The sequence below is a fragment of the Scomber japonicus genome, chromosome 21, assembly GCF_027409825.1.
Source record: "Scomber japonicus isolate fScoJap1 chromosome 21, fScoJap1.pri, whole genome shotgun sequence".
Lineage (NCBI taxonomy): Eukaryota > Metazoa > Chordata > Actinopteri > Scombriformes > Scombridae > Scomber > Scomber japonicus.
The window spans coordinates 28,171,078-28,198,908 of NC_070598.1; the positions used below are offsets into that span (position 1 = coordinate 28,171,078).

At 40.1% G+C, this 27,831-nt stretch overlaps 1 protein-coding gene across 1 annotated transcript; it reads left to right on the plus strand.

Annotated features, from left to right (window-relative positions):
* Nucleotides 1-835: 835 nt before the first annotated feature.
* Nucleotides 836-27,831, plus strand: LOC128382390 (putative ferric-chelate reductase 1). Its single transcript, XM_053342381.1, has 15 exons — nucleotides 836-1,028; nucleotides 1,124-1,275; nucleotides 3,894-3,988; nucleotides 5,322-5,448; nucleotides 6,729-6,917; nucleotides 7,664-7,762; nucleotides 7,846-7,993; nucleotides 11,659-11,772; nucleotides 19,971-20,086; nucleotides 20,240-20,326; nucleotides 24,709-24,806; nucleotides 24,970-25,028; nucleotides 26,092-26,235; nucleotides 27,554-27,621; nucleotides 27,739-27,831. The coding sequence occupies exons 1-15, from the start codon at nucleotides 836-838 to the stop codon at nucleotides 27,829-27,831; spliced, it is 1,782 nt and encodes a 593-aa protein (XP_053198356.1).

Here is a 27,831-nt window from a genome sequence, read left to right on the forward strand (position 1 = left end):
TACAGTTAGTCTACATCAGTTTCATTATATACTGACTGCTGTTGTATAGTGCAAGCCTGTTGTATTTACTCACTCATCCCTTTTGTGTTTTATGTGATTTTTACATGTGAAAGAATGCAGATTATAGTTATTTTGTTAATACAGTTCCTCTGTTCTATACTGTTGGACACAAATTCAAGCTATGACTTTAACAATGCTGTTTCTCTATGTGGATTATTATTGTTTTGAGGACTTATTAATTCCTTTTTAATTATGAACTGTGTTGAATTGAATCAACAGGTGGGAGAACTACCAAGGTCACTGTAGGTTTTTACTCTGTTCTGTCAAACTTCTGTTTTAAAGGTTGAGGATGAATCTTCAAGCTCAATTTATTCCATCTGTTGATGAAACTCAACAATGTCCATAATTAAAAAGGATTTAAGTCCTCTGCATTCCAAAATTACATGTATGAATGTTTTCTGATCTGCCACCTCAGGGTTGGTTAAGTTCAAGTCAAAGTTGACTGTTGGTAGGTGGTAGGTGGTGTGCAAAGAGTACAAGTTTTCATAAGGTTTGTTATCATCATTATCATTATTGCTTCCAGGATGCTGTAAAGTAAGACATGCTTGACATCCATCCATCCTGACATCATCTCTAAGAGGTTTTGTGGTGTATTAACATGATTTTAGACAATAGTCATTATTCACAAAGAGGTTGGTTCTTAGGAAAATGGCAACACGTGATTTTAAGTTTTTGTTTTTTTGTGTGTTGGTGAGGACTGTCTCAGCGGAGTAGAGAATACATTTAAAGACGCTCTAATAAATATGTTTGTTGTTTCTCTCCTTTTGCTTTAGCAATGTGGTGTTCATTCTTTCTGCTGGTGGTGCTAACTGGGTGTGTAGACCCAGTCACAGGGTTCAGTAATGGGAAAGTGAGCATTGCCTGTGGAGACATGGTCCCTCAACATGGTCATGATCCCAGCCCTGACCCTCCTCCATACAGCATCACTGTGGATAGATTGACATTCAGTCCTGGAGACAAGATCATAGGTACGATGCTAAACTCCAGGTTTACACTCCACTGTGGTGACACGTCTTCTCCTCTGTTAGCCGTCATCTGTCTTCCTCTCATTCCTCATCAACAGTATCCTTACAAGTGGCCTCCTCTAAACACGCGTTCTTCAAGGGGTTCCTGATGGAAGCTCGGGATGCTGGGAAACTTGACTCTCCAGCAGTGGGGCTCTTCATCCTGACTGACCTGCATGAGTCCCAGCTGCTACAATGTGGCCACACTAAGGTACACTCTTTCATTGTTAATTTGGCCAATCTAACTGTTATTTAGACCAAACAGAAATTGTGAACCTGACTTTTAAACCTGTCCATCATTGAAAACTCCATATTGCTCCAGATGTTTCAGTTCCTCCTGGTAAAGGGCTGGGTTCATGCCCTCTGAGCCAATGAAAAGCTTATATCAATCAATCAATCTTTTTTTTGTAATTCTCTTTTTTATTTTTTTAGTACAAACAATAATATCACATACAGTAGGATAAGAAATGTACCATACAAAGACAAAAAAGAAAAAAGACATATTTGAAACAGACCCTACCCATAAAAGTAAGTAAAAAAACAAGAAAAAACAAAAACAAATAAATGAATGAATAAGTAAATAAATAAAAGAAAAAGAAGTCACAGGGTAAGCAGTATCATCATCAAAAATACAACATACAACATCATTACAACTCCCAAAGCATATCACATGTTCCTTACAAAACCTTGTTATTCACATAACATCTCATTCACAAGTTCATCACAAAGAAAATTCCATCCAGGCTGTCCCAGGAAGGAAATAAAGCACCAAAAGAGCAAGAGAAAGAGCCTTACCTGTATTATATTAATGTCAATCAGTACTTTTGTCACTGTCACATCTCCAACACAAATTAGATTCCCGTAGTTTGAGTCTTACAGTAGCTCTTATGAATAATCCTATAGATATTTTATACCAGGAACCCACAATTTCTCTGAATCTCTCATCAGTTATTTCTCTTTCTAAATCCTCCTCCCAGGCTTGTTTGAGGCCATTGAGTTTTGGTGAGAGAGATTGTCTCATAGTACTGTAAAATCTCGAAGCCCCACCCTTCAAATCAATCAATCTTTATTTATATAGCGCCAAATCACAACAAAAGTTATCTCAAGGCACTTTACACATAGAGCAGTACTCTTTAATTTAATTTAAAGAGACCCAATATTCCCATTATAGTGAAACATCTGTGCAACAAGTGTTGAATTTAATTGATGGTAAAAGACAGTAGTTAAAAAATGGACAATTGGAAATAATTGGTTAATGAAATCACTTTTAGAGGAGAGAAAGTGGTAAATGCAGCATGATCCTTTAGTTGTACTGATGGAAGTACTGCTGCACAGATTAATCTTATGCTGCATTTATCATATCAACCATTATGGTACCAGTCATACAATCAGTCACCACATATACATAATAACAATACGTAATAGAGAACATAACAACAGTTTGTGAGATCTATTCTGATGTCTTGTTTTCTTCACAAATGATTTATGTTCAACATGATTTTGATTGTTTTGTTGTTGTTATTTAATTTCATATTGATGCTACTGTATCCTGCAGTCTCTGCTTCTTTCAACACAACTTTGATGAACAGTTTTTGTGCCTCTGTGATTCTGATTCATTTCCAACCTTACAACTCAGGATGAAACTCTACTGTATATACTTGTCCTCTCTTCAGTATAAACAATACTAATATATGTTAGCTTTCAGTGGCTCCAATACAAAGACTGTGATATTGAGCAATACTTAGCTATGTATTGCACTTTGTCTGCCAGCCATATCGATCAGATAAAGTCAAATGCAGACCTACTGCACTGACAGACAGTGGTGCACTAACTGGTGCATAAATCTTTCACTCAGTCCTTTGTCAAGTTAAGTCATTCAGTGTTATTTATATAGTCTAATATCACAAATCACAAATTTTCCTCAGTGGGTTTTAAAGTCTGTACAAACATCCTCTGTCCTTACAACTTCAATTCAAATAAGGAAAACAAATTGGATAAGGTTTAGGTTAGGAAAAACAAACTCAGAAAGAGCAATGGATGTGTGTAAGGAACAGAAGACAAATTGCAGAGATACATCATGTAACAGGAAAATACAATTGTCTGATCTAACATCAATAAGAAGCCAATGATGGGAGGCTGGAATTGGTGTGATATGGACAAATGTTTTAAGTTGAGATTCTAGCTGCATCATTTTAAACCATCTAGCACATGGCAGACCTGAAAACAGAACATAGTAAACAAGTCTGGATGAATGAATGCATGTATTAGAGTTAATGAGTCAGCCATCAATCAATCAATCAATCTTTATTTGTATAGCGCCAAATCACAACAAAGTTATCTCAAGTCACTTTACACATAGAGCAGGTTCTAAACCGAACTCTTCAGGTTTTAACTTTAAAGAGACCCAACATTCCCACATGAGCAACAGTGGAGAGAAAAAACTCCCTTTTAACAGGAAGAACCCTCAGGCAGAACCAGACTCAGAAGTGGGCGGACATCTGCCTCGACCGGTTGGGGTTGAGAGGAGAGAAAGGAAGGATAGAGGAGAGAAGCACAATGAAAATCAACAATGGAGCCAGATGGTCCGGGACTGGAATCCGTCATCCGGATGTCTACAGGCCCAGATGACGGATTCCAGTGGGCAGGCATGGGCAGGGAAGACCCACTTTTAGTGTAATTTTTAGTGTAATGTGCTGTTAACCTCTGATTCCCACTTAATTATGACTTTCTGTATCTATGTATGACGCACTGCCAGCCTCAACATGCCACCTCAGTATGGATGAATGTTGTTGTGTTCTTTGTGTTTGTACTGCTGTGAATCATTTGAAGGGATCTGGGGTGAGCCACCGAAGAAGCTCCAAAAAGACTCAAGTTAAGGCAGTGTGGGAGTCTCCTAAAAACCCTCCAGAAAAAGTGCAGTTTCTGTGAGTACAATGCCTGAACTGCTTCCTTAGTTACGGCACCGAGTCACGTGGTACTACTGTAATGATAAGACATGACACAGTGTGGTCAACAACAATACACACTGCTTTCCCAGAATGAATTAGCTGAGAGCAGCAGTTTTCACTGAGATTGTTCGAAAGTTGTGACTGTGTAACAACATTTTTAAATAATTATATATTTTCTTTCTATGATCACATACAAAAAATCTCCATATAGTAACATCAAGTAAACATATGTTAATAAGGTTACAGGATACATCCATTTTCTTTTAATCCTTACATACTGTTTAGATCAAATTGGACAGCTGTAAAAGCTCCCCAAATGTCTTTTATTCTGAAATTTGATGACTTTTCCAAGTGGCCCAAAATGCACAAAATGTAAATGTTATATTGTGTTTTGTATAGGTGCTACATATTTTTACACATTTTGATTATGCACCAATTAGATTCACAATGTTAAAATACAACAAGCCCAAATTGATATACAACTTGTAATTTATGTCAGGCTATATTATGTAGTCTATTTTGATAAGCACATTGCAAGAAAAAAGAAGAAAAAATACACTGAAGGAACCAGAGTATTTTTTTTTGATGCTTCTGCAATCTGCCTATGGCACGTGGAAACATAATAATAATTATAATAATGATGACAATAAGAATGAATGAATGAACTTTATTGTCAATATACCAGCAGTACAGTTATCATTTTGAGAGATGGGTGTACACATATTTGTTGTTGTGTAGTTTGGCTGCTTTACTATAATCAACCTGCAGGTGGAGATGGTGAGGCTCTCTCAGGTCAGTAGCTGCCAGTGTTCGTACTGTTGGAAAGCTTGACACAGACCAAAAGCATCTCTCCACAGATAGTCCCACATATATAATGCAATATCAAATGGAAACTAACAGATGGAAAATATAACAGACGAGCGATTCATAGAGCGCGACAAAAAAAGCCCCTGTGAAATGAAAAGCTTACTATAGGCAATAATAAAGCATACTGTTCTGTATAACACGGCCTGTAGTCAGGGTCAGAGGTATAAATGCTCAGAAATTGTTTGTGTTTTATTTTAGCACCTTATGGGCTTCAGAAAACAGCAAAAACATATTCAGACTGACAGACTTGTAGTTTTAATTGAAACAGAGTTATTAACATTATAAAAACTAAAACGGTGCTAGTGTTAAAGGAACATAACATTCTACTCAGACCAAGCTCATGCATTCTGCTCCGGAATGATGAGTGTGAATGTACCAAAGGATATTTTTCCCCATTTCATATTTCAGTTTCTAATGGTTTGTGTTTTGTGTGTTGTTCCAGTGTGACTGTAGTGCATGAGAAAAAGGTGTACTGGGTGAGGATTGCAGGTCCTGTGGTGTCTCTGAGAGGAGCGACTGCTGTTCCAACCACTGCTGAAACCACCAGCCCTGCTACTCTTTCCACATCGGTCAGTGTCTGACACTGTCACAGAAAATGTACACAGTAATGATTGTGAAAGGTGTCATGTCCAGCATGTTTTGTTCAAAGAAATTAAAAACCTACAGTGACCTTCTCCTCTGAACTTTACACTGAGTGACCAGATAGATAAACTGTATCAGCAGCTGCTGTTAGCTCCTGCAGCTCTTCATCTAAGAGTTCACTGTGGCTGTTTAAAAACTGTGTAAAGTGAATTCATACATTTCCTTCTAAACACATTAAATAGGTCATAAATGTATTTCTAAAAAAGGTGTAAAAAGCATTTCAACCATTTAGATTTGAATTGTGGAGCTAGGCTTCACAAACTGTGTTTCAAGACTTCTGTGTTCAGGATTTAGTGGGCGGTACATAACGCAGTGATTAGCATAAACCCGCCCCTGCTGCTGTAGAGGTATAAATACATTCAGCACACACTACTACTACTACTGCAGTCTACAGTTAGCAGTAGTAGCAGTAGTTTTCTGTGATATGTCAAACTCAGAACACATATTTATTCTTACTTTACACTGACTTTAAGTACTTTTAATTCCTGTAATATTCAGAACTGATCCACTGGACCAACATCTAACTACATCCATATCTATTGTGCAGTTTTATTGGAGAATAACACCACATATGAAGCTCTGCCAACAAATTGCACAAAACTTTCCCACTGGTTGACTGATGGAAAGCTTTTAAAATGTTAAATGGATTGTACTTACATAGCACTTTTCTAGTCCTTCCACCACTCAAAGCACTTTTACACAGCAAGTAATATTCACCTATTCACACAGTGATGGCAGCGGCTGCCATGCAGTGTGCCAACCTGCTTATCAGGGAGAACTAACATTCAGCCATCAGGAGCAATTTGGGGTTAAGTATCTTGCCCAAGGACACAAGGACATGCAGACTGGAGGAGCCGGGGATTGAACCACTGGTTTTCTGATTAGCGGATGACCTACTCTACATCCTGAGCCACTAAATCTGTGAAGTAAAATAATACTCCACAGTGTTTTTGAACTCTTATAATGCTGTGGGACTCACAACTTAAAAAAAAAAAAAATCATTCTTATTCTGTGCATTTTTTTCTTGTCAAATCCTCGTACCTACATTAATTTCAATGCAACTCAATTCACTCTAGATCCTGGTGTGTAATGATTGTGTTATAGGTCTGCTAACTCCAGACCTCTCTCTAACTCCACATACACAGGTTCTTTCATTTTCAAACTTGTACTCTTCAGCCCCAGCATATGTTGTCTTCTTCCTCCTCAGTTTAGTTCAAAGGGTTGTGGCGACACTAAGTCTTGCCTCAGGGAGCCGCTGGGCTGTGACCCAGAGTCCCATCCCCGCTGTTTCTTCCTGTCATTTACCACCGATGAAGAAGAGAGGAGTGTGATGTTTGAACTGAGTGGGCCTGCAGAAGGTTACGTGTCCTTCGCTCTGTCACTGGACAAATGGATGGTGGGTTTCAAAGAACACTGTTTCACTTTTGACACCACTAAGAAGTTCAAAGACCCAGAAATGTTAGATGGTGTCAGCTGTCTCAAATTGAAGGACAGTAAAAGACATATCACAGGCTAGCTCTCATGTCACTGTTTTTATTATTTATTTATTTATTTTCTAGCTGCGTATTTATTTCAAGCAACCTATGATCTCCATTACTACTGAACATCTTCCTTCCTGGTGCGTTTAGTTTTTATGCATTTCAATGCAGTATTAAAACCAGTTTCAGGAGGCTTGACTTTATGTTTGTATTCTTCTTTCGCAAAATAAGGACAAAAAACACTGTTACTGGCAGCGATGGAAAAAGTACTCAATTCCTTTACTTAAGTTAACCTATAAATACCATACTGTAAAAATACTTGAAAAATTGAAGTGCTTCTTTTGGGCTGTGACTGACAATGCATAAGCAGCATTTAATTGCTGTAGCTGCTCTAAGTAGAGACAGTTTCAACTGCTTTGAAGGGTCAGGAAATAGATCTGAGAGATTTTACCTCTCCAGGCCTCAAACATGCTATTTATTTGTCTTTAGTGGAACACATACACATGACAAATAGACAAAGAATTAAGTTTGGGAACTACAAGTTCATAATCTTATCATTATGTTATTTGTATGTGAAATTTGGATATGAAAACTAACTTCAGCTGTCGTATAAATGCATTAGAGTATGCAACTCAATTTCCTCCATGTCTCTACTCATTTATAGGGGAATGATGACCTCTATGTGTGTGTGAAGGATGGAAGCAGAATCACCATCAGTGCTGCGTATATCTCTGGACGAACATACCCTGAGCTGACAACAGAGGTACGCTTCACACACTTATTCTCAACACATGTCTGATGCTTTAACAGACTGTCAGCCATCAGTTTTGCCCTTTGTGTTTGCAGGATGCTCTGAGAGGCCGAGCCTGGAGACTGGCTGATGGAGTCATCCAGTGCAGTTTCCATAGAAAAACCCTCCTTCCTCAGTTGGGGAACAGGTTTAATTTAAACCAGAGCTACTTCCTGTTTCTGGCACATGGTAGATCTCACCAGGGTAAGACAAGACTGATATTTGAATTTGAAAATATGATTGGCCAATCATTTGTATCCATAGCCAATTTGACACTATGGAGTGGCCAGAAAAATAGAACTCGTATGTACATATGGCTATACTTAAATATTTAATTGTTGAGCTATCTACTGCATTTATTTGAATGTTGACTCATAGCATTAATGCGCTAGTTGCACACAATGCATGACACAGCATACAATTGATTTTTTTTTTAAAGGAACACTCCACATATCTACACATAAAGTGTAACCCTAATTTACTAGCCACACACAGGACTACTCACCCAGTGAAAGGGTTGTATAATGTATTCTGTCACTCCTGAGGAACTTTTGGAACTGTCTAGTCTGATTAAAGTATCCCTGATGATGTACTGTTTGTCAAAGTGATGTCATCAGGGTTATGGAGAGACTACAAATCTATCACTTTTTTTTCTCTTCTTCTCTGTAAAGCGTCCTTGGGTTTGTGAATGGTGGTATTTAAATTAAACTTGTTGTTATTATTATTATTATTATTATTATTATCATCACGGAAATCCTAACAAACTAGTTGCATGAAGATGTGGGTGTTCACCAGACAGGGGGGGTTGTGCAGAAGACACTAATGAATTGCATTATTTGAAATATAGGATCCAGTATTTTTGGAAATCAGTCTATACTGGCCAGTAAAAGTCAGGTTTCAGACAGAATCTGTTTGATTGCATTGTTTTCTGTTGTAATGATGATGATGATGGTATACAGTGCGAGCGATGCAGCACACCATTTTGAGCTGAACTTTTTTAGACAGCTTGTTTCTCTTTACTTCCTGTTGCTCCTGTTGAAAGTGTGTCATGGATGAGGAGCAGCTCATTTATTTAGCTGAAATGAGGAGTTATCTCTATATCTGCTCATTTCACTACAAAAACCTAGATAAGGCAGCAGCTGGCTGGAGGGAGATCACCACTGAGCTGTTTCGTGCGTGCAGGCGACTGGATCACGTCAATCGACCTGAGGGACACTTACTTTCACATTCCCATATATCCCCCACACCGGAAATATCTGTGGTTTGCGTTCCAGGGGATAGCCTACGAGTTTATGGTTCTACCATTTGGCCTGTCACTGAGCCCAAGAGTGTGGCCACATACATAGACGACTGGCTAGTAGCAGCTTCCTCCCGCCAGGATGTGGCGCGTCACACAGATGCTCTCACTCGACACCTGGCGAACCTGGGTTCTCAGGTAAATGTGGAAAAGAGCATTATGACTCCTGCGCAACGCATTACTTTCATAGGGCTCAGCCTGGATCCTCTCCATGCAAAGGCAGTTATTTCCCAGGACAGAGTGGAGACTATGCAGGCAACTCTAACACTGTTTCGCAGAGGCAACATGGTTACCCTCAAACAATGCCAGAGGCTGCTGGGTCTGATGGCCTCCTCTGTGGTGGCCATACGACTCGGACGTTTATATATGAGGGGCATTCAGCGCTGGGTGGCGTCTCTGGGTCTGGACCCCCACCGCGACGGTCACCGCCGGGTGAGGGTTTCCACGGACTGCTTGCTGGCACTGCAACAGTGGAAGAGCCCAGGTTTTCTGACTCAAGGGGTTACTATTACTATTGAGAGCTGGTGCTTGGAGTTACAAGCTATCCCTTTTCAGCGTTCTGTAACTGTGATTCTGTCATTCTTACAGGACCTTATTGAGAAGGGTAAGGCTTTTTCGACTGTCAAGGTGTACTTGGCAGCTGTTTCAGCGTGCCATGTTGGTTTTGAAGGGAAGACGGTGGGTCAACACCCTTTAGTCTGCCAATTTATGAAGGGGGCACGACGTAAATTGCCTACATCTAGGCCACTGGCTCCACCGTGGGATCTTCCCACGGTGCTGGATGCTCTTTCCTGTCCACCCTTCGAACCCCTGGAGCAAGTGGAGCTGAAAATGTTGTCCTTGAAGACGGCCTTGTTGCTCGCTTTGGCCTCAGCTAAGCACATAGGTGAGATTCATGCGTTTTCTGTGCATCAGGCATGTATGCATTTTTCCTCAGGGAATACTAAGGTCAGTATGCAGCCTAACCCAGCTTTTATTCCAAAAGTGTTGGGGTCATGCTCCCCTGGGGAACTGGCTGCTTTCTATCCCCCGCCTTGCTCCTCTGAGGAGCATCAGCGGTTGCATACTCTATGTCCGGTTCGTGCACTGCGCATTTACTTGGACAGGACCCAGAGTTTCAGACGAAGTGACCAGTTGTTTGTGTCATGGGTGAAACCACATGTGGGAAAGCCTGTCTCCAAACAGCGTCTTTCCCATTGGATTGTAGGGGCTATTGCCCTGGCATACACTAGCAAGGGTCTCCAGCCTCCAGCTGGCCTACGTGCGCATTCCACTAGAGGTCTAGCGACTTCGTGGGCTCTTTTTAAAGGAGTTTCTATTCAAGAGGTGTGCGTGGCCGCGCGCTGGGCCTCGCCCCACACGTTTGCTAGGTTTTATAGGTTGGATGTCACAGCTCCAACTCCCCACTCTCTCTCACATTCGGTCCTCAGTGCTGGCTCTTCCTGGAGCGTGGCTCCTTCCCAGTGAAGTGCCGCTGGGGACAGTTTTCTTAGTTACAGGCATGTCTGGCAATCCGGGAGTCAGTATTTTCCCATAGTGAGACACGAAACGAATGCTATGAAAGAGAACTTAAGGTTATGTATATAACCCCAGTTCTCTGATTAGCATGAGTGAGTGTCCCGCCAGACCACCCTCCTTGCTATGGAAGCGAGGAAGAGGTGAGCTTGTTTTGAATGGCGACTGCCGCTATGTCAGCCTAATATATAGGAGGAGGGTCCCATCCCCTCCTGACATAGATGTCACTGATCCCAGCCAATTGGGGCTGGCGTAGTGTTATTTGTACTTCTGATGAGGTCACGCAGGAGGTGTTTCCATAGTGAGACACTCACTCATGCTAATCAGAGAACCGGGGTTATATACTTAACCTTAAGCCTAATTTCATATATTTGGTGATTTTTTAATCATTCAAATTTGGCAGGGTGGCAACACACTTTTCTGTGGTATGTCAAACTCAGAAAGCCTATTTATTGTTACTTTACACGGACTTTAAATATCACAATTTAATGTGTTTAAAAAGTACAAAGGTAAGATAACAAGCTGATAGGTCCATGGTTTTTTTACATGATGAAACAGAAGTTCATATTTAACAGATTCAGCGTGGATAGGAAGTGTCTGATGTACACAGTGCGACGTGATAGGTGGACGCTCACTTGCTGTTATGACACAGTGTTAAACACAAACCATCTGAAAGCACTTTGTTTTAATTCCAATGATTCTATAGTATTCTGCTGTAATGTATTTTATATTGACACTTTGTGTATGCAGATATTTACTGGAGTTTCTAAACTTGAGTAGCAGCTGTGATGATCAGTCAGTCAGGTGTTCATGTATTCATGGAGACACTTTGAGTAAGGCTGAGGTGGTTTTGCTTGTTCATTCTGAGTTCATGATGAGTATTTCAATCAGATTAGTCAGCCCTGCAGTGTGAATGCTGCCATGAGTCACAATGCTGTGAATAGCATGCACTGTTTCCTCTATGTTTTCAACTGACTTCTGAAAACAAATGCCTCAAACTGAATTGAACCTGAATCTCTTTTAGAGTCGATGTTTACAAAACTTTTTTCCTCCACAGGTCTTATCTACAAACATGATCAGCAGCCTCTCATCTCCACCCATCAGAAATTGATCAGTGGACCTGCAGAGGATCTCAGTGGATCCCGTTCCCCTCTACTGATCAAGCTCCATGGTGGGTAATGGGTTCAACATTGACACTGTATATTAACAATGTTGATCCTCTGTAACAATGTATCCTCTACTCCAACCGGTCGAGGCAGATGTTCTCCCACTTAGAGTCCGGTTCTGAGGTTTCTTCCTGTTAAAAGGGAGTTTTTTCTTGTCACCGTCGCCAAGTGCTGCTCATGTGGGAATGTTGGGTCTCTTTAAAGTTAAAACCTGAAGAGTTCGGTTTAGAACCTGCTCTATGTGTGAAGTGCCTTGAGATAACTTTGTTGTGATTTGGCGCTATACAAATAAATATTGATTGATTGATTGAATAATCTAAAGCTTTACTAGTCTAATAACTAAAGGCTAGATGGCCATGTTCATTACATCCACATGCAATATGTACACTACCGGTCAAAAGTTTTAGAACACCCCAATTTTTCCAGTTTTTTGTTGAAGACATGTTTTCAAGCTTACCATCTTGGTGTTTTTTCCTAAGGTAGTTGTGTCATAGCTTGGACTTATGTTTTGAGTCATTATCTCGCTATAGGATGAACCCCTGACCAACTACGTGCATACCAGAGGGTACTGCATGGCATCACTGCAGAATGCTGGTAGCCGACCCTGGATCCAGAAAAACATCATGCTTCCTCCTCCATGTTTAACACTGAGGAACCATCCTTTCTACTCGATGGCATACAAAACTCCTCCGTGATGAACAGAATATTGAACAGAATATTTTAAATTTTGATTCATCAGTCCATAACAGCTTCTTCCAGTCTTCAGTAGTCCATTGGTGGTGTTTCATGGCCCAGGCAAGCCTCTTCTTCTTATTCTGACGTCTTTGCAATGGCTTTCTTGCTGCAACTCGATCTGTCAAACCTGCAACTCCAAGTCTTCTCTTAACAGATGAAATTGAGACTTGCTTACTACGACCACTATGAAGCTGTGCTTGAGGCTGTTGTCCTGTGAGCAGCCTATCACGCAAGCTGTTGACTCTCAGAGACTTGTCTTCTGACTCTGTTGTGGCTTTGGGTCTGCCAGACCTCTTCCTTTCAGAGTTTCCCCCAGTTTCTGAGTGAAACTGTACTCACTGACACCTTGACTTTCTTTGCAATTTCTCTGAAGGAAAGACCTACATTCATACAAGTGTTTTTGTATAATTTTCAGTTTTGGGTAACGTTACCTTTTTTTTAAAAACTATGGCAGTTCACCACTTAGCTTTGTACCATTTCAAGCTATCCATTGGACTAAAAAAAACTGTTCTAAAACTTTTGACCAGCAGTGTATGTGTCAAAATGTTCTACTAGTGTAATGTTCTGCCTGTTAAAGTTTTATATTTATTGTGTATGAATGCAAAAAGGATCAGTGGACTGTTGTACTCCATGTTCCCTGTCTCTCTGCACTTTCCTCTGTCAAATATAAGGCAGAATATAATCTTTAAAAAGACAGTATCCCCTGGAGATCTAAATGTTTTCAGGCAATGAAAATGCACACTTTCAAGAAAGGTAAGGAGGACACTAAATTATTTAAAATGTGATAAAGTATTCTAAACTCAAGAATCACTTTAAAGCTTTTGATCATATGTCATTGCCTTATTAAGCAAGTGGAACATGTTTGAGCACTTCTTATCACATAATCAAAGTTCTATACATGGTAAATGGACTGTACTTATATAACGCTTTTCTAGTCTTTATGACCACTCAAAGCACTTTTACACTAGATGTCACATTCACTCATTCACACACATTCATACATCGATGACAGGAGCTACCACACAGTGCCAACCTGCTCATCAAATGGAGGCGAACATTCACACACTGTTGGCACAGCCATTGGGAGCAATTTGGGGTTAAGTGTCTTGCCCAAGGACACATCGACATGTGGACTGGAGGAGCCTGGAATCGAACCGGATGACCGGTCTACCTCCTGAGCCACATACATACTGTAGATTGTGATGAGCACAAAATGTGTCAGAAATTTCAGGACCTTGTAGGGTTTTATTTTGAGTTTCCTATTTTATAGTCAGATCAGGAATAACGTTTAGTTTCAACTTGAAAAAGCACATCACTGATTCAGCATTGCACTCCTATATTATTACAAGTTGACAGCTGATGGGTCAGTCAGAGGTTGGAGTGTTGGAACTTCTAGCCTCAAGGCAAGGCAAGGCAAGGCAGTTTTATTTATATAGCGCATTTCATACACAATGGCAATTCAATGTGCTTTACATAAAACAGAAAAACATGTAATTTGAGAAACTTAAAACATACAATTAACCCCCCTCACCCCCCCATAATAAAAACAAAGTACAGAAAAATAGAAAGACATAAATAAAATGATTGCAGCATAAAATAATAATTAGCTTTAAAATCATTAAAAGGACAAAGAGTGCAAATGAAAGATTAAAATGTAAAGTGCTTTAAAAGAGCTCAATCGTAAGCACAGGAGAAGAGAAATGTTTTTAACCTGGATTTAAAAGTGTTCACAGTTGGGGCTGATTTCAGTTCTGCTGGTAGTTTGTTCCAGTTGTGTGCAGCATAACAGCTAAAAGCTGCTTCACCATGTTTAGTTTGAACTCTGGGCTCAACTATCTGACCTGAGTCAGTAGATCTCAGAGCTCTACTGGGTTTATATTCTACTAACATGTCATTCATGTATTCTGGACCTAAACCATTCAGTGATTTGTAGACCAGTAGCAGAACTTTAAAATCGATTCTATAGCTGACTGGGAGCCAATGTAAAGACTTTAGAACTGGAGTAATGTGCTCTGATCTCTTTGTTCTGGTTAAAACTCGAGCTGCAGCGTTCTGAATGAGCTGCAGCTGTTTAATGCTTTTTTGTGGGAGTCCAGTCAGAAGACTGTTACAGTAGTCGAGTCTACTTGAGATGAAAGCATGAATCAACTTCTCCTGGTCTGTTTGAGACATAAAACCCTTCACTCTGGATATGTTCTTAAGCTGATAGAAGGCTGTTTTGGTGATTGATTTGATGTGACTGCTGAAAGTCAGATCTGAGTCTATCAGCACGCCAAGGTTTCGGACTTGGTCCGTAGTTTTTAGAGAGAGTGACTCGAGATGTTTACTGACAGCAATCCTCTTCTCTTTATTGCCAAAAACAATGACCTCAGTTTTGTCCTGATTTAATTGAAGGAAATTTTGGTTCATCATTAGTTACTTGCTCTAAACAGTGACACAGTGACTGTATTGGACTGTAGTCATCTGGGGACAGTGCTAGGTATATCTGTGTGTCATCTGCATAACTGTGATAGTCTACATTAGAGTTCTACAGAATTTGACCCAAGGGCAGCATATATAGACTGAACAGTAGGGGTCCAAGAACTGACCCCTGAGGAACTCCACATGTCATAGCCACTCGATCAGATTCATAACTTCCAATGGTCACAAAATAACTCTGCTCTTCCAAGTAGGACCTGAACCAGTCTAGGACTGTTCCGCTGAGTCCTGCCCAAATTTCCAACCTGTTCAACAGTATACTGTGATCCACAGTGTCAAACGCAGCACTGAGATCCAACAGGACCAGAACTGACACCTTGCCTGAGTCAGTTTTCAACCTTATGTCATTTAACACTCTAATAAGAGCTGTTTCTGTACTGTGGTTAGGTCGGAAACCTGATTGAAATTTGTCAAAAAGTCCACTGGAGTTCAAGAAATTACTGAGTTGATTAAAAACCACTTTCTCAACGATCTTGGCTATAAAAGGAAGATTTGAGATAGGTCTGTAGTTGGTTAACATGGAAGCATCCAGCGTTCTCTTTTTTAAGAGTGGCTTAATGGCAGCTACTTTTAGGAGTTTAGGAAACACACCTGATTTAAGTGAGCTATTTATTACTTGTCGCAAATCTGTTTGGACAGAGTTCACAATAGTTTTAAAGAAATCTGATGGCATTGTGTCAAGACAGCATGTTGATGGTTTTAGATGCTGCACTGTTTCCTCTATGGTTTTTTGGTCAACTGTTTTAAATTCTGACATTGCAGTTGAGTTATTCCTGGGAGGTCTTAGGGGTTGCATCATTTTATTGTTGTGTTGATTTGTGTTGATATTTAACCTTATGGACTGGATTTTTTCACTGAAAAAAGCAAATTCATTGCATTTTTCTGTGGAAAGGAGTTCTGGAGCTATCTGTTTAGGGGGGTTTGTAAGCTTATCAACTGTAGCAAACAGAGTACGAGTGTTGTTGATGTTCTTATTAATTATTTCAGAAAAGTGTTGCTGTCTAGCTTTGAGTAACTCATATTTAAAATTACAAAGACTTTGTTTGTAGAGGTCAAGGTGAATTTGAAGTTTAGTTTTTCTCCACTTACGCTCTGCCTTCCTGCATGCTGTTTTTAAAGCCTTTATCATCATAGTGTTCCTCCATGATGTTTTCTTTCTGCTCAAGGTCGTCTTAGTTTTAATAGGTGCAACAGCATCCATGACATTTGAGATTTTCCAGTTAAATTTATGAGTTCATCAACTGACTCTGCACTCACAGTTGGTGACATAGCTATAGCCTCCATAAACTTTGCGCTGGTATTCTCATTTATGTACCTTCTCCTAACAGACACAGAGGTTAACTGAACATTTGGAATGATCTGTAAGTCAAAGAACACACAGAAATGATCAGAAAGAGCCAAGTCCTTAACATCAACAGAAGAAATATCAACACCTTTAGAGATAACCAGATCCAGAGTGTGGCCTCGAGTGTGTGTGGGTCCTTTCACATGTTGCAAGAGGCCAAAAGTGTCACGTAGAGCAGAGAGTTCTTTGGCGTTACTGTCCATGTTATTGTCTACATGAATGTTAAAATCCCCTGTTATGATAAAAAAGTTGTAGTCAGTGCAGATAACTGACAGCAGTTCAGCAAACTCATCAATGAATTTTCCTGAGTATCTTGGAGGTCTATAAATGATTAAAAAAAGAACTTTTGGATCACCTTTTAATAAAAAACAGAGATGTTCAAAAAAGCTAAAATCACCTAATGTAATTTCCTTGCACTGAAATACAGATTTAAAGATGGCAGCAACTCCCCCGCCTTTCTTACCAGTTCGACACTTGTTCATAAAACTAAAATTTGTTGGTGCTGCCTCATTGAGAATAGCACAACAGCTACATTCAGTCAGCCATGTTTCACTAAGAAGTAAAAAATCTAGATCATAGGTCATAATGACGTCATTAACTAGCAGTGATTTGTTGGCTAGCGATCTGATATTGAGTAGAGCTAACCTTGTGGAGATAACAGGAGACACTGGTATATTTTGAGGTTGACATGCTATACTTAGTAAATTAGCAGATTTAATTGAACTCTTGTTATTTCTCACCAGTTTAACCATTCTTCTGTTACCTGTCATCACAGGGATTGAGAAAACTACCTGAACTCCATAGGGCCCTGACTTTTCCTGGGGGAGAACATAATTGGTATCAGTATTGCAGCCTGGACCCGGCACATATCAGTCAGACTCACAGATGATCTGAGTCAAAGGAGGTGGGGGGGCTCTGTGACTCTTGGATGATGGTTGTTTCCAGCATGGTGGAATGGGAGGGGCTTGACGATGGGGGAAGTTGAGGGGAGAAAAAATGGGATTTGGGCGTGGTGTGAGTTGGATTCCAACATTGACAAGGTCATTCATCCTGTCGGTGAAATCCAGAAGTGGGGAGTCCTGACTGAGTGGAGAGAATGAAAGGCTGGTGGGTGAAAGTTGGGAGTCTCCAGGTGGGGCTAGGGGAGACTCCACTTGTCGGGTTGTTGGGGCTGAGGGAGACTCCACTTGTCGGGTTGTTGGGGCTGGGGGAGACTCCACTTGTCGGGTTGTCGGGGCTGGGGGAGACTCCTTCTGTTGGGTTGTCGGGGCTGGGGGAGACTCCTCCTGTTGGGTTGTTGGGGCTGGGGGAGACTCCTCCTGTTGGGCTGTTGGGGCTGGGGGAGACTCCTCATGTCGGGTTGTTGGGGCTGGGGGAGACTCCTCCTGTTGGGTTGTTGGGGCTGGGGGAGACTCCTCCTGTTGGGCTGTTGGGGCTGGGGGAGACTCCTCCTGTTGGGCTGTTGGGGCTGGGGGAGACTCCTTGTGTTGGGGCAAGGATGATGACATTAAATCCTCTCTCTGGGTGTGCTGACTTTCATGGTCAGTCCTTATCTCAGGCGGTAACAATTCTTCTCCAGAACGCTGTCTTATCTGTTGTTTTGGATTGTCTTGTCTTGTCTTGTCCTTGGCAGGGACTGCTGGTGACTGACGCACAAAATCAAAAATGTTGTAGCTTAACAGCTGTACTCCTGACTTGTTAAGGCAAAATCCATCTGCCTTAAAGAGGTGTCTGCGTTCCCAAAAAATGTTGAAATTGTCAATAAAATTCACTGATTGAGTGGCACATGTATCTTTGAGCCATCTGTTGAGCATCATCAGCCTGCTGAATCTCTCGTCTCCTCGCCGAACTGTCGGTAGAGGTCCACTGATAAACACCTCAGTATTCAGACCTCGAACTTTGTTCAGCAGATCATTAAAATCCCGTTTCAATACCTCTGATTGTTGCTTGATAACATCAAGTGCTCCTGTGTGTATGACGAGAGATTTCACTGTCGAATGCTCAGCAGTGATTTCCAGAATTTTCTCTGAGATATCGGACACCATGTCGTTGGTAAAACAGAGTACTTTGGTGTTTTTGTTGAAAAAGTGTTTTATCATATTCACAGCTCCGTCACCCACTATCAGTGTCTGAGGCCCAGTGGTTAGCTCTTTCTGCGGCCTTTTAGTTTTTGATTTAGCCACATACCTTTCTCTGGTGCTGGAAGATGACCTTTCTTTTGGGGAGTCAGGGTCTTGTAAAAGTGGAGCAAATCTGTTCTCTAGTAGAATCCCTGTGTCTTGGGTCGGTTTGCTCTTACTTTTTGTTTTTGCCACAGTCCACGGCTGTTTTCTCCTTGGTACTGGGGTTGAAGAGACCCTCCTGTGCGATAGCAGTGCAGGCCACTCAGTTTCATCACGATCCTCCGGGTGCTGGGTTCTGCCTGTTAACCGTCTTCCCATATCTAAGGGAAGCGATGATTTATTCTTTGGCTTTGCACCAAGAGAGTTCCAGGGAGGACTACTGGTTGATTTACTGCCGTAACCACCAGCCTCCTGCTTCTTGGTGGTGCTAATTAGCTATCTGTTAGCCTGCTCCTGTCCACTGATTTGGGTCATCTGTAGAGTGGTTTCATTCCCATATTGTCCATTTACCTCCACGTTGACTTCAAGAATTTTCGTCTCCAGTACTGCTATCTTCTGGAGAAGTTTGTGGTAATCATCCGTGGAAAAGGGAGGCATCTTGCTGCTAATTAGCTTAGCTTAGCTGAGCTCCTCAATCCCAGTCACTATAGTGCAGGCTTGTGCTGCTGATAGGCCACACTCACGAAGCAAAAGAGTTTAAATAATAATGGTAGCCTTGAGATACTTTCATAAATTAAGTTCCCAGTGATATAGAAGTATCCAGGACCCGCTTTCCATAAATTTTGTAGCAAAAGGACAGGATTTCAATGGAAAAAAGAAAAGTAAAGCGGAGAGCAAAGAGCGAAGCGTCTGCACTCAAGCAAAGCAGGAAGTCACACGAAGTCACATCTCAAGCAGAGATGAGGAGCTATAGAGATCTGGTAACCTCACTGCTTTCTCCAACCCTACATGCATAGATTTTTTTTTCATTTTCAGACTTGTAGTCTTCTTTACCACAGGCACTATTCCATAGAGGGGTGTATGCCCGCAGGCTTTTATTCCAACCAACCAATCACAACACAATTCGACTAATAAACTGTCTGACGACTGAGATCAGTTGATTAAATGAGTCAAGCCTGTTGTGCTCCTGTTGGTTAGAATGAACACCTGCAGTCACATGGTCCTTTATGGAATATTTTGGACACCTCTGCCTTACCAACACTGTGTGAAATCATTTCACACAGCTCCCTCTGGGTAAAGAAAGGCTTTAAGTGGAGTTTCTTCTTTACTTCTAAATCTAAATCTAAACTCTCTAATTAGAGTACATTCCAATGAATTCCTTTGACCAATTCTAGGAATGTTGTATGTGATCAAACAGATTGCATTTTACTTTCAGACAGTGTGTGTGTGTGAGTGTGAGTGTGAGTGTGAGTGTGAGTGTGAGTGTGAGTGTGTGTGTGTGTGTGTGTGTATGTTGACCACTAAAATACACTCTACAAACCAGTATTAAGGGTTTTTTTTGTGTGCATCATTGTCCTGTCAGGTCTGTTAATGCTGACAGCATGGATGTGGACAGTGAGCACAGCTGTCTTCATTTCTCGCCACTACAAACACCTCTGGCCTGAAAAGACTCTGCTAGGACACCGGCTCTGGTTTCAGGTGAGAGGACTAGTGTGTATGTTACACTAAAAAGACTTCCACACATGCGATATATTCTGAATGTGTCTATCAAAGAAACAATTAACATAATTTTCATAAACAATTGTTTTGTTTTCCTACTCTCTGTCCATCTCCTTCTATATTTAACTGTAGCTCCATCGAAACATGATGGTCTTGGCTGTGGTCCTAACTGTTGTGGCCTTCACTCTGCCTTTTATGTACAGGAGAGGATGGAGCAAGGTCAGTGTGTGTGTGTGTGTCTGTGTGTGTCTATGTAATGTCGCCAAGTGACAATGGTCTGATGTATATGTGTGTGTGTACTGCACCCACCTCCCCCCACACACACACACACACACACACACACACCCCACACACCCCCAATGTGTTTCCACCTGTCCCTCCATCTGTCTAGCTGGCTCTTAGCTTCTCTAAATGTTTTTTTTCTGTCTTTGTGTCAGTCCCACACACATCATGTGTCATCATGACTTGTTATTGTGTCGGTGGAGCTGTGTGTGTGTGTGTGTGTGTGTGTGTGTGTGTGTGTGTGTGTCTGTGTGTCTGTGTGTCTGTGTCTGTCACAACTTTGGGCAGTAAATGTATTACATATAAATAAACTATGAGAAAAAAATAGTTGTGTAACATGAAACACTTTGCAGTAGTAGGATGTTCCTGCTGGCATTAAAAAAGACTTCCTGACTTCCAGCTCAGCTTAGCACAGAGAATATCTCATTATTGAACAGGTAAATTGTTCTAACATTTGCTTTTCATGTTCATGTTTCTCAGTGGATGAACCCTTTTCATTTTGAAGGCTCAAATGACCTTTTGTGTAGACGAGCTCAGGACATGCTATACATTTGTAGCTCTGCTTTAAGGGCTCTAATGCTGTGGTGGAAGTGTTCTGCCTCACATTGTGATTGGATTTCAGCCAGGTGAAAATGTCATCTGAATAGTGTGACCACATTTTTAAAGAGTTGGCATGCTGATGCGGTATAGGTGGTTTTTCCACCAATAAAGTTGTCAACTCTCTTGATAGACTTGGTGAGTTTTAAGACCCCTGCAGCAACAAATCAAAGCATTTTTGGACAGGTCTTAATTTTTCCACTTGGAGGAAGTCATCAATATTTCTGAATGACTAAGTGCTAGTGTGGCTCTGTGGAGTGGGACAGAGAAATAAATGAATTGTGAATATTGACACATGGTGTCGTTGCGTAGTTTGTCCAGCAGAGCGCGCTTTGACTGCATTGTTCACAATACTGTCCTTTAGCATGAGGGGCGGAGTTAGCATTAGAGCTAACGGTAGTTCAAAGTCCAACGGTCTCCACAGTATGTTACCAACAAGTTTGTGGAATATGTACTGAGAAGTTAAACAATGACCCCGTTATTTCCCCTTTTCAGTATAATTAATATCACATTAAGTCAGTCACTGACAACTTGTCACTGATGCTTTTCACATGTAGCTATGTAGCAGCTGTAGTGTGTCAGTACAATCAGTAATGTTAGCATCAGAGACTGAAAGGTTAGCATCAGAGCAGCTTTCTGCAGCTCAGCAGACTGGTGGTGGACTGAATCTGTTCACTGTTGATTTCAGGCAACGTTGTGACCTAGCTGGTGAGACACAATGCTGGAAAGTAAATAAACAACGTCCCCATCTCTCACTGACAACAGGTACTCATACTCATTAGCCGTTAGCCTCAATAGCTAGCCAGCTAACCAGATAGCTACTTTCACAGATTGTCAGCTCAGTGGAAGCTAATGTGTGAACATGTATTCATACCAAAACGTTTATGTTCAGGACTCAGTTCATTTTGTCTCTAACTGAACAATTACAGTTGTTACATGTACAAAAGTTCAAGTTTCAATGTCTGTTTTTCCACTGTTGAAATTTTCCCCTGGACATGTGTAACAGGTTAATGTTACAGTGTCACATCTCTTCACTCTGCTGTTTGTGAGTTATAATTATACATGAACGGTGAAATATATATAAAAAGCACTAGGCTCTACTTTATATACAGTTAGCTAGTTTAGTCCAGTGGTTCCCAACCTAGGGGTGTGGCCCCTCCAAAGGGTCAGCAGATAAATGTGAGGGCTGCTGAGATGATTAATGGGAGAGGAAAGAAGAAAAAAGTTCTGATACACAAATGTGTTTTCAGTTTTTGGACTTTTTCTCTAATTTTTGATTTTTGCTGAAATATTGGATCATTTGAACATTTATTGAAATGAAAGCATGTGAGAAGTTTAGAGGGAAACATCAGTATTTGGTGGAGCTGTTAACAACTCATAGACATCTGAAATGTGAGCCGACTACACACTGCTGACTGGTTTCATCTTTAACAATGTGTTGTATTTTAAAAGCTTGTTATATTTTCCATTGTGTCAAATCTGCATCTGAAAAGTAACTAAAGCTGTTAAATAAATGTAGTGGAGTAGAAAGTAGCATCACATGGAAATACTACAGTAAAGTACAAGTACCTCAAACTGCACTACAGTAAAGTACAAGTACCTCAAACTGTACTACAGTAAAGTACAAGTACCTCACAATGTACTACAGTAAAGTACCTCAAACTGTACTTAAATACAGTAGTTGAGTTAATGTGTTTAATTACTTTCCACCACATGTGTGGCTAAAAGGCTAAATTCTGACTCTAGGGTGTGAGTGTGAGGGGGATTTATATATTCAGTCTTGAGGCTTGAGCTTTCCTAGGTAATTCAGCTTCCTCTGCTGTGAATTGACATGCAGCTATCACTGCTAACACTGTAGTGTAGCAGTCTGTGTGTGTTCCTCAAGCTGTACCGTGAGTATGTGGGTGAATGACTCAACCGTGTTAGTCACATGCTGTTCTGCTGTGTGTGTGACAGAGTGTTGAATCCATCAAGAGTTTGTTCACTGTGACTCACCTCAGAGACTGACACAACAGAAACAATCTGCAGGTTTGTCCACAGCCTGAGCTACTTCATCATAAAGGTGATGAGAATGTGTTAGGTATGGATGGATGATGCATCCTTCAAAAGTACTGGACTGCCGTTGGACAAACTAAGAGAAGTGCAGCATCGAGACTGTCAAGAAAGTTATTAAGGCAGCTGCACAAAAGGTTAACAGAAGTTTGAATTGTACGTATTATGTATTTCTCTCAGACACTAGTTTTTAAATATTGAGCATTAAAGATTTGACTGCTAAAAAGTCGTATACTAAAATATATCTTTGCATTTTCAATTAGGGTCTTTTAAATGTGTTCCAGCTCTTTATTGAAGCTATATAATTCTGTAAGAATTTGTGCAGAAATGGTTTTATGATTTTAGGAAGGGATAATGAATAATTTTGTTTGAATGACTCAAATCTGAAATTATTCATCCAGTGATATAACTCATATGAGAGTATGTATAATACAAAATAAATGCTCCTCCTTGTTAGCCACATTAGAGAGGTTGATTAAAATTATGATTGTTATTAATTTTAATTACGATTATGCAATAGTTGAAGTCTTTAAAGGTTCTGTGAGATGCAAGCACAGGAAAACTTTCACACAGGATCTGTTTAAACTTCTCAGGATAAACTCTGTAGTGAATCTCTCTCTCTCTCTCTCTCTCTTCTCTCTCTCTCTCTCTCTCTCTCTCTCTCTCTCTCTCTCTCTCTCTCTCTCTTACATGAACACCCATGTCTCTCCATCTTTTTCTGGGTTTTGCTTACCTCCACACATCTGTCATGAATCACAGTGTGCATTAAACACTGCATCTTCTCTTTCTTTAAGCCAAAGTTCTGGGTGAATATAAAATAGCTACACAGAAATCACGTTAATATTACTCAGTAAATGTTTCCATGTAAAATGTTTCAATTCTGATGTTGGTGTGATATTAAAAAAAAGACTGAATTTTCCATTTATTGATTTAATGCATTGGTAATAATTTCCTTTCCCTATTACTAAGCATTACTACATATATGGTAAATGATATATTTCTGTGCCTCATTCCAAACATTCATTGTTGTAGTTTCCTTCCTGCACCAGTTTGTTTTTCTTTTTAAGCCAATTAACTGTTACTGAATCTCTGTTTGAACCCTTAATGCAGACACACACCAACTGTGTGTGTGTGTGTGTGTGTGTGTGTGTGTGTGTGTGTGTGTGTGTGTGTGTGTGTGTGTGTGTGTGTATCAAAGCGTTATATATCCTTCTCCTTTGTGCTACAGTTTAGTAGTACATTATCATGAACACACACACTGTTCTGCAGCCGTAAATACTTCCCAGAGCATCAAATGTAGATTCATCCGACACTGAAATGAATCCTCTACAAAAGAACTATTAATGTTTGATAATGATAATGATGTTTTGGAATATTTACATCTTCAGTATGAACTAATGGACTTGTTACTGAGTGCAACAGACAGTGTAAAGAAGTCAATGTATTGAGCTATAAACCAGTATGTCCGACTCCTGTTTATAGACCAGCATGAGATCATTGCCACAATGTCACCATGTTTATATTATTATTATTCTTAAAGTAGACTTAGTGCTTGTAGTAAATGTAGTAGAGGCAGCAGCAGATGAAGCTTTTGTTGGTATTTTCTTGTCACAGATAAAACAGCTGTAATGATCTCACTGCTGCTCGTCTTCCTCTGTGTGTTCTTGCAGCATGCAGGCTCTCATCCTTACATAGGCTGCACTGTCATTGCTCTCTCTGTCCTCCAGCCAATTATGGCAATGCTCCGACCGGCCCCAGGGTCCCCCCGGTAAGACCTCAAGTCACATTTTAATAACTCCATGACTTCCTCTTCACTGTCTCAAATAAGTGGATTTTATGCTTATTCAGTCCTGTGAGAGGCACTGTTAGGATTTTTAAATTCATCTGCAGCAGCTGCACTCATGTCAGGTCCTGTCTCTGTGCATCTGCAGGAGGATCATCTTCAACTGGACACACTTTGGAATAGGCACTGTGACCCAGATACTGGCTGGTGAGGAGACTGATTACAAAGTGTATTTTCTACAGACATTGAGTGATGACATGAAGACTTGTTGCCACCATCTGTTATATAGAAATGTCTGTTTCAGCATTATGTAAGGATTAATTATACATAATAACATTTAAATCAGATTTATAGCCACTGAGGTATGTGTAAGGCAAGGTAGTTTTATTTATATAGCGCATTTCATACACAATGGCAACTCAATGTGCTTTACATAAAACAGAAACATTAAAACATACAATTAACCCCCCCCCCCCATAATAAAAACAAAGTACATTGCAGCATGAAATTATAAATATTATATATTATTATATAATTATTAATATTATTATATGTGTTCCACTAATTTTCAAGTTTTATAGCAGTGTACGGTAATCACAACCAAACACTGTTCAGACAAAAAATATAAGTAGCAAAAAAATCTACTCTGGCGATACGAAGGGTGAAGACCAAGGAAATCAACTAAAACATAAATCCTTCAAAGGATAAGGATGTGTTGATGTTTGAGCTTTTCATTCGATATGTTGACAGAGACATGTCGTGTTAGTCAGGTCTGATCACACTAGTCTGCCTGCTTCTGCTTCTCTCAGCCCATAAAACAGCTCTAGTTTTAAAATATTGCATTAGTTGTGGACTATTATCAGTATTATACTTACCATATACTTGTGGCAGCAGTGCACACACACACACACACACACACACACACACACTGTGTGTGTGTGTGTGTGTGTGTGTGTGTCCATGATAACAAAGACAAACAACATTGTGCCTTATAGATACAATAGTAGAGGTCTCTGGCACACTCCTTAATACTTATACTTATTTGTATGGCAGGATAATATGTATTTGATGGTTAAAATTGGACATTTCTGTATGACACTGCAGTATAATGTGTACCCTCGCTCTGTCTCTCTCTCTCTCTCTCTCTCTCTCTCTCTCTCTCTCTCTCTCTCTCTCTCTCTCTCTCTCTCTCTCTCTCTCTCTCTCTCTCTCTCTCTCTCTCTCTCTCTCTCTCTCTCTCTCTCTCTCTCTCTCTCTCTCTCTCTCTCAGTGGTGTGTGTGTTCCTGGGTACTGGTCAACAGGCTCTGCTGTTACCCAGCCCCTGGTCTCCTGTAGTGCTGACTGGATGGCTGCTGTGGATAGTGCTGGCAGACCTGCTGCTACTAACCCATACCTACACACTCAGGAGTAAAGGTATCACAGTAATAGCACTGTCACTGTTTGCACTACTGCCATGGTACACATTCTATCCTACCATAGCATCCTACTACACCACCTCCACTATGTATACTTCCTGGAATCTGTAAACAAGCTGTATTTATCCATCCAGGCTGGGCACATATGGATAACATCAAATATCACAATATCTTTAACTAAATACCTCAATATCACAACAATATTGTAGAGATGACTGTTGGTGCTTTCAGAAAATATTTCCACAATGAGATTTTTGATAAATCATCATCAGTAATGAGAATATAATGACAAAGTGGGTAAAAGGCAAATAATAGAATAGCTAGAACAATCTGGTAAGTTCAGCAAATGAAATCATGTTACTGTAATGCAGCCTTTAAAACACACTTATGCCATATATTGTCAATATTATATATATGTATATATATGTATATATATATATATATATATATATATATATATATATATATATATATATATATATATATATATATATATATATATATATATATCAACCTAGCCAGTCAGTTAAACCTAGAGAGGGCAGAATATGACAAATAATAGAACAGCTAGAACACCAGGAAAAAACAACAAATATCCACATTCTGAGACGATACAGTATCTAGTCTCATATCACAATATTGATATAATATCGATTTATTATTTATTACCCAGCTCTATCTATCTATCTATCTATCTATCTATCTATCTATCTATCTATCTATCTATCTATCTATCTATCTATCTATCTATCTATCTATCTATCTATCAATCTGAAATGTAATTGATTGATAAATTCATTAAATGTTGGTCAGACTGGGCTTTAACACATGAGGAGAAGTGTGCAGTGCTAATAGTGTCTGTGGAATAAACCAATGTAATCACCAGTATATATGTTTAATATTCTCCCCTGTTATGTATGGATTAGTTCAGGAGTAAACAGTTGGTATTAAATGTTTGTTCCAATTAGCGCTGAGTGCTGCCACTGCCTGCAGCCAGAAAATCAATTGTTCTGTTCCAAAGCATTGCGACTAAAGCCAAAAATGAATATGGTGTTGCTGTGTCAGAGGTGGATGTATTTATGTGGGTGGGTGTGAATATGAATACTAAACAGCTTGGAAATGTCAACCCTCCATGTGAATCTTTTAATGACAGACCTAAAATGAACTCTTCCAACAGACAGCAGTAGGAAGGAAGACTGTGGTGCATTGATGCTCAGGTTCTATGCTCTGCACTGTTCCTGAAGCTGCTTTATTGGGATTGTTCTTAATCTCTACAACTAAATATATTGGATTAAATATTGTATATGTATCCACAGGAAAAAGCAACAGTGAAGACAAAGAGAACATTTTGTCAGCTCAGTTACAGAGGCAGCAGCACGGAGAGGTGAGAGTAGAAGCCACACTTCACTTCATTGTCACTTTCATTATTCATTGTTTTTTTTTGTTTTTTTTCCTTCATCTCATCCTCTCATTATTTGTACTTCTGTACAATTTCTTTCAGATTTCAAAACTGAAGAAGATGGTGTTAGTGGTGTTCCTGATAGGAAACACAAGCTTCCTGGCTGCATTTATAAAAGCTATTATCTGTGTGTAA

Excerpts from the sequence above, each read along its gene's own strand:
- LOC128382390 (XM_053342381.1), top strand. The coding sequence starts at position 836 with ATGTGGTGTTCATTCTTTCTGCTGGTGGTGCTAACTGGGTGTGTAGAC. Across the intron at positions 1,276-3,893 it reads TACAATGTGGCCACACTAAG|GGATCTGGGGTGAGCCACCG; the intron begins GTACACTCTTTC and ends AATCATTTGAAG. Across the intron at positions 27,622-27,738 it reads AGAGGCAGCAGCACGGAGAG|ATTTCAAAACTGAAGAAGAT; the intron begins GTGAGAGTAGAA and ends AATTTCTTTCAG.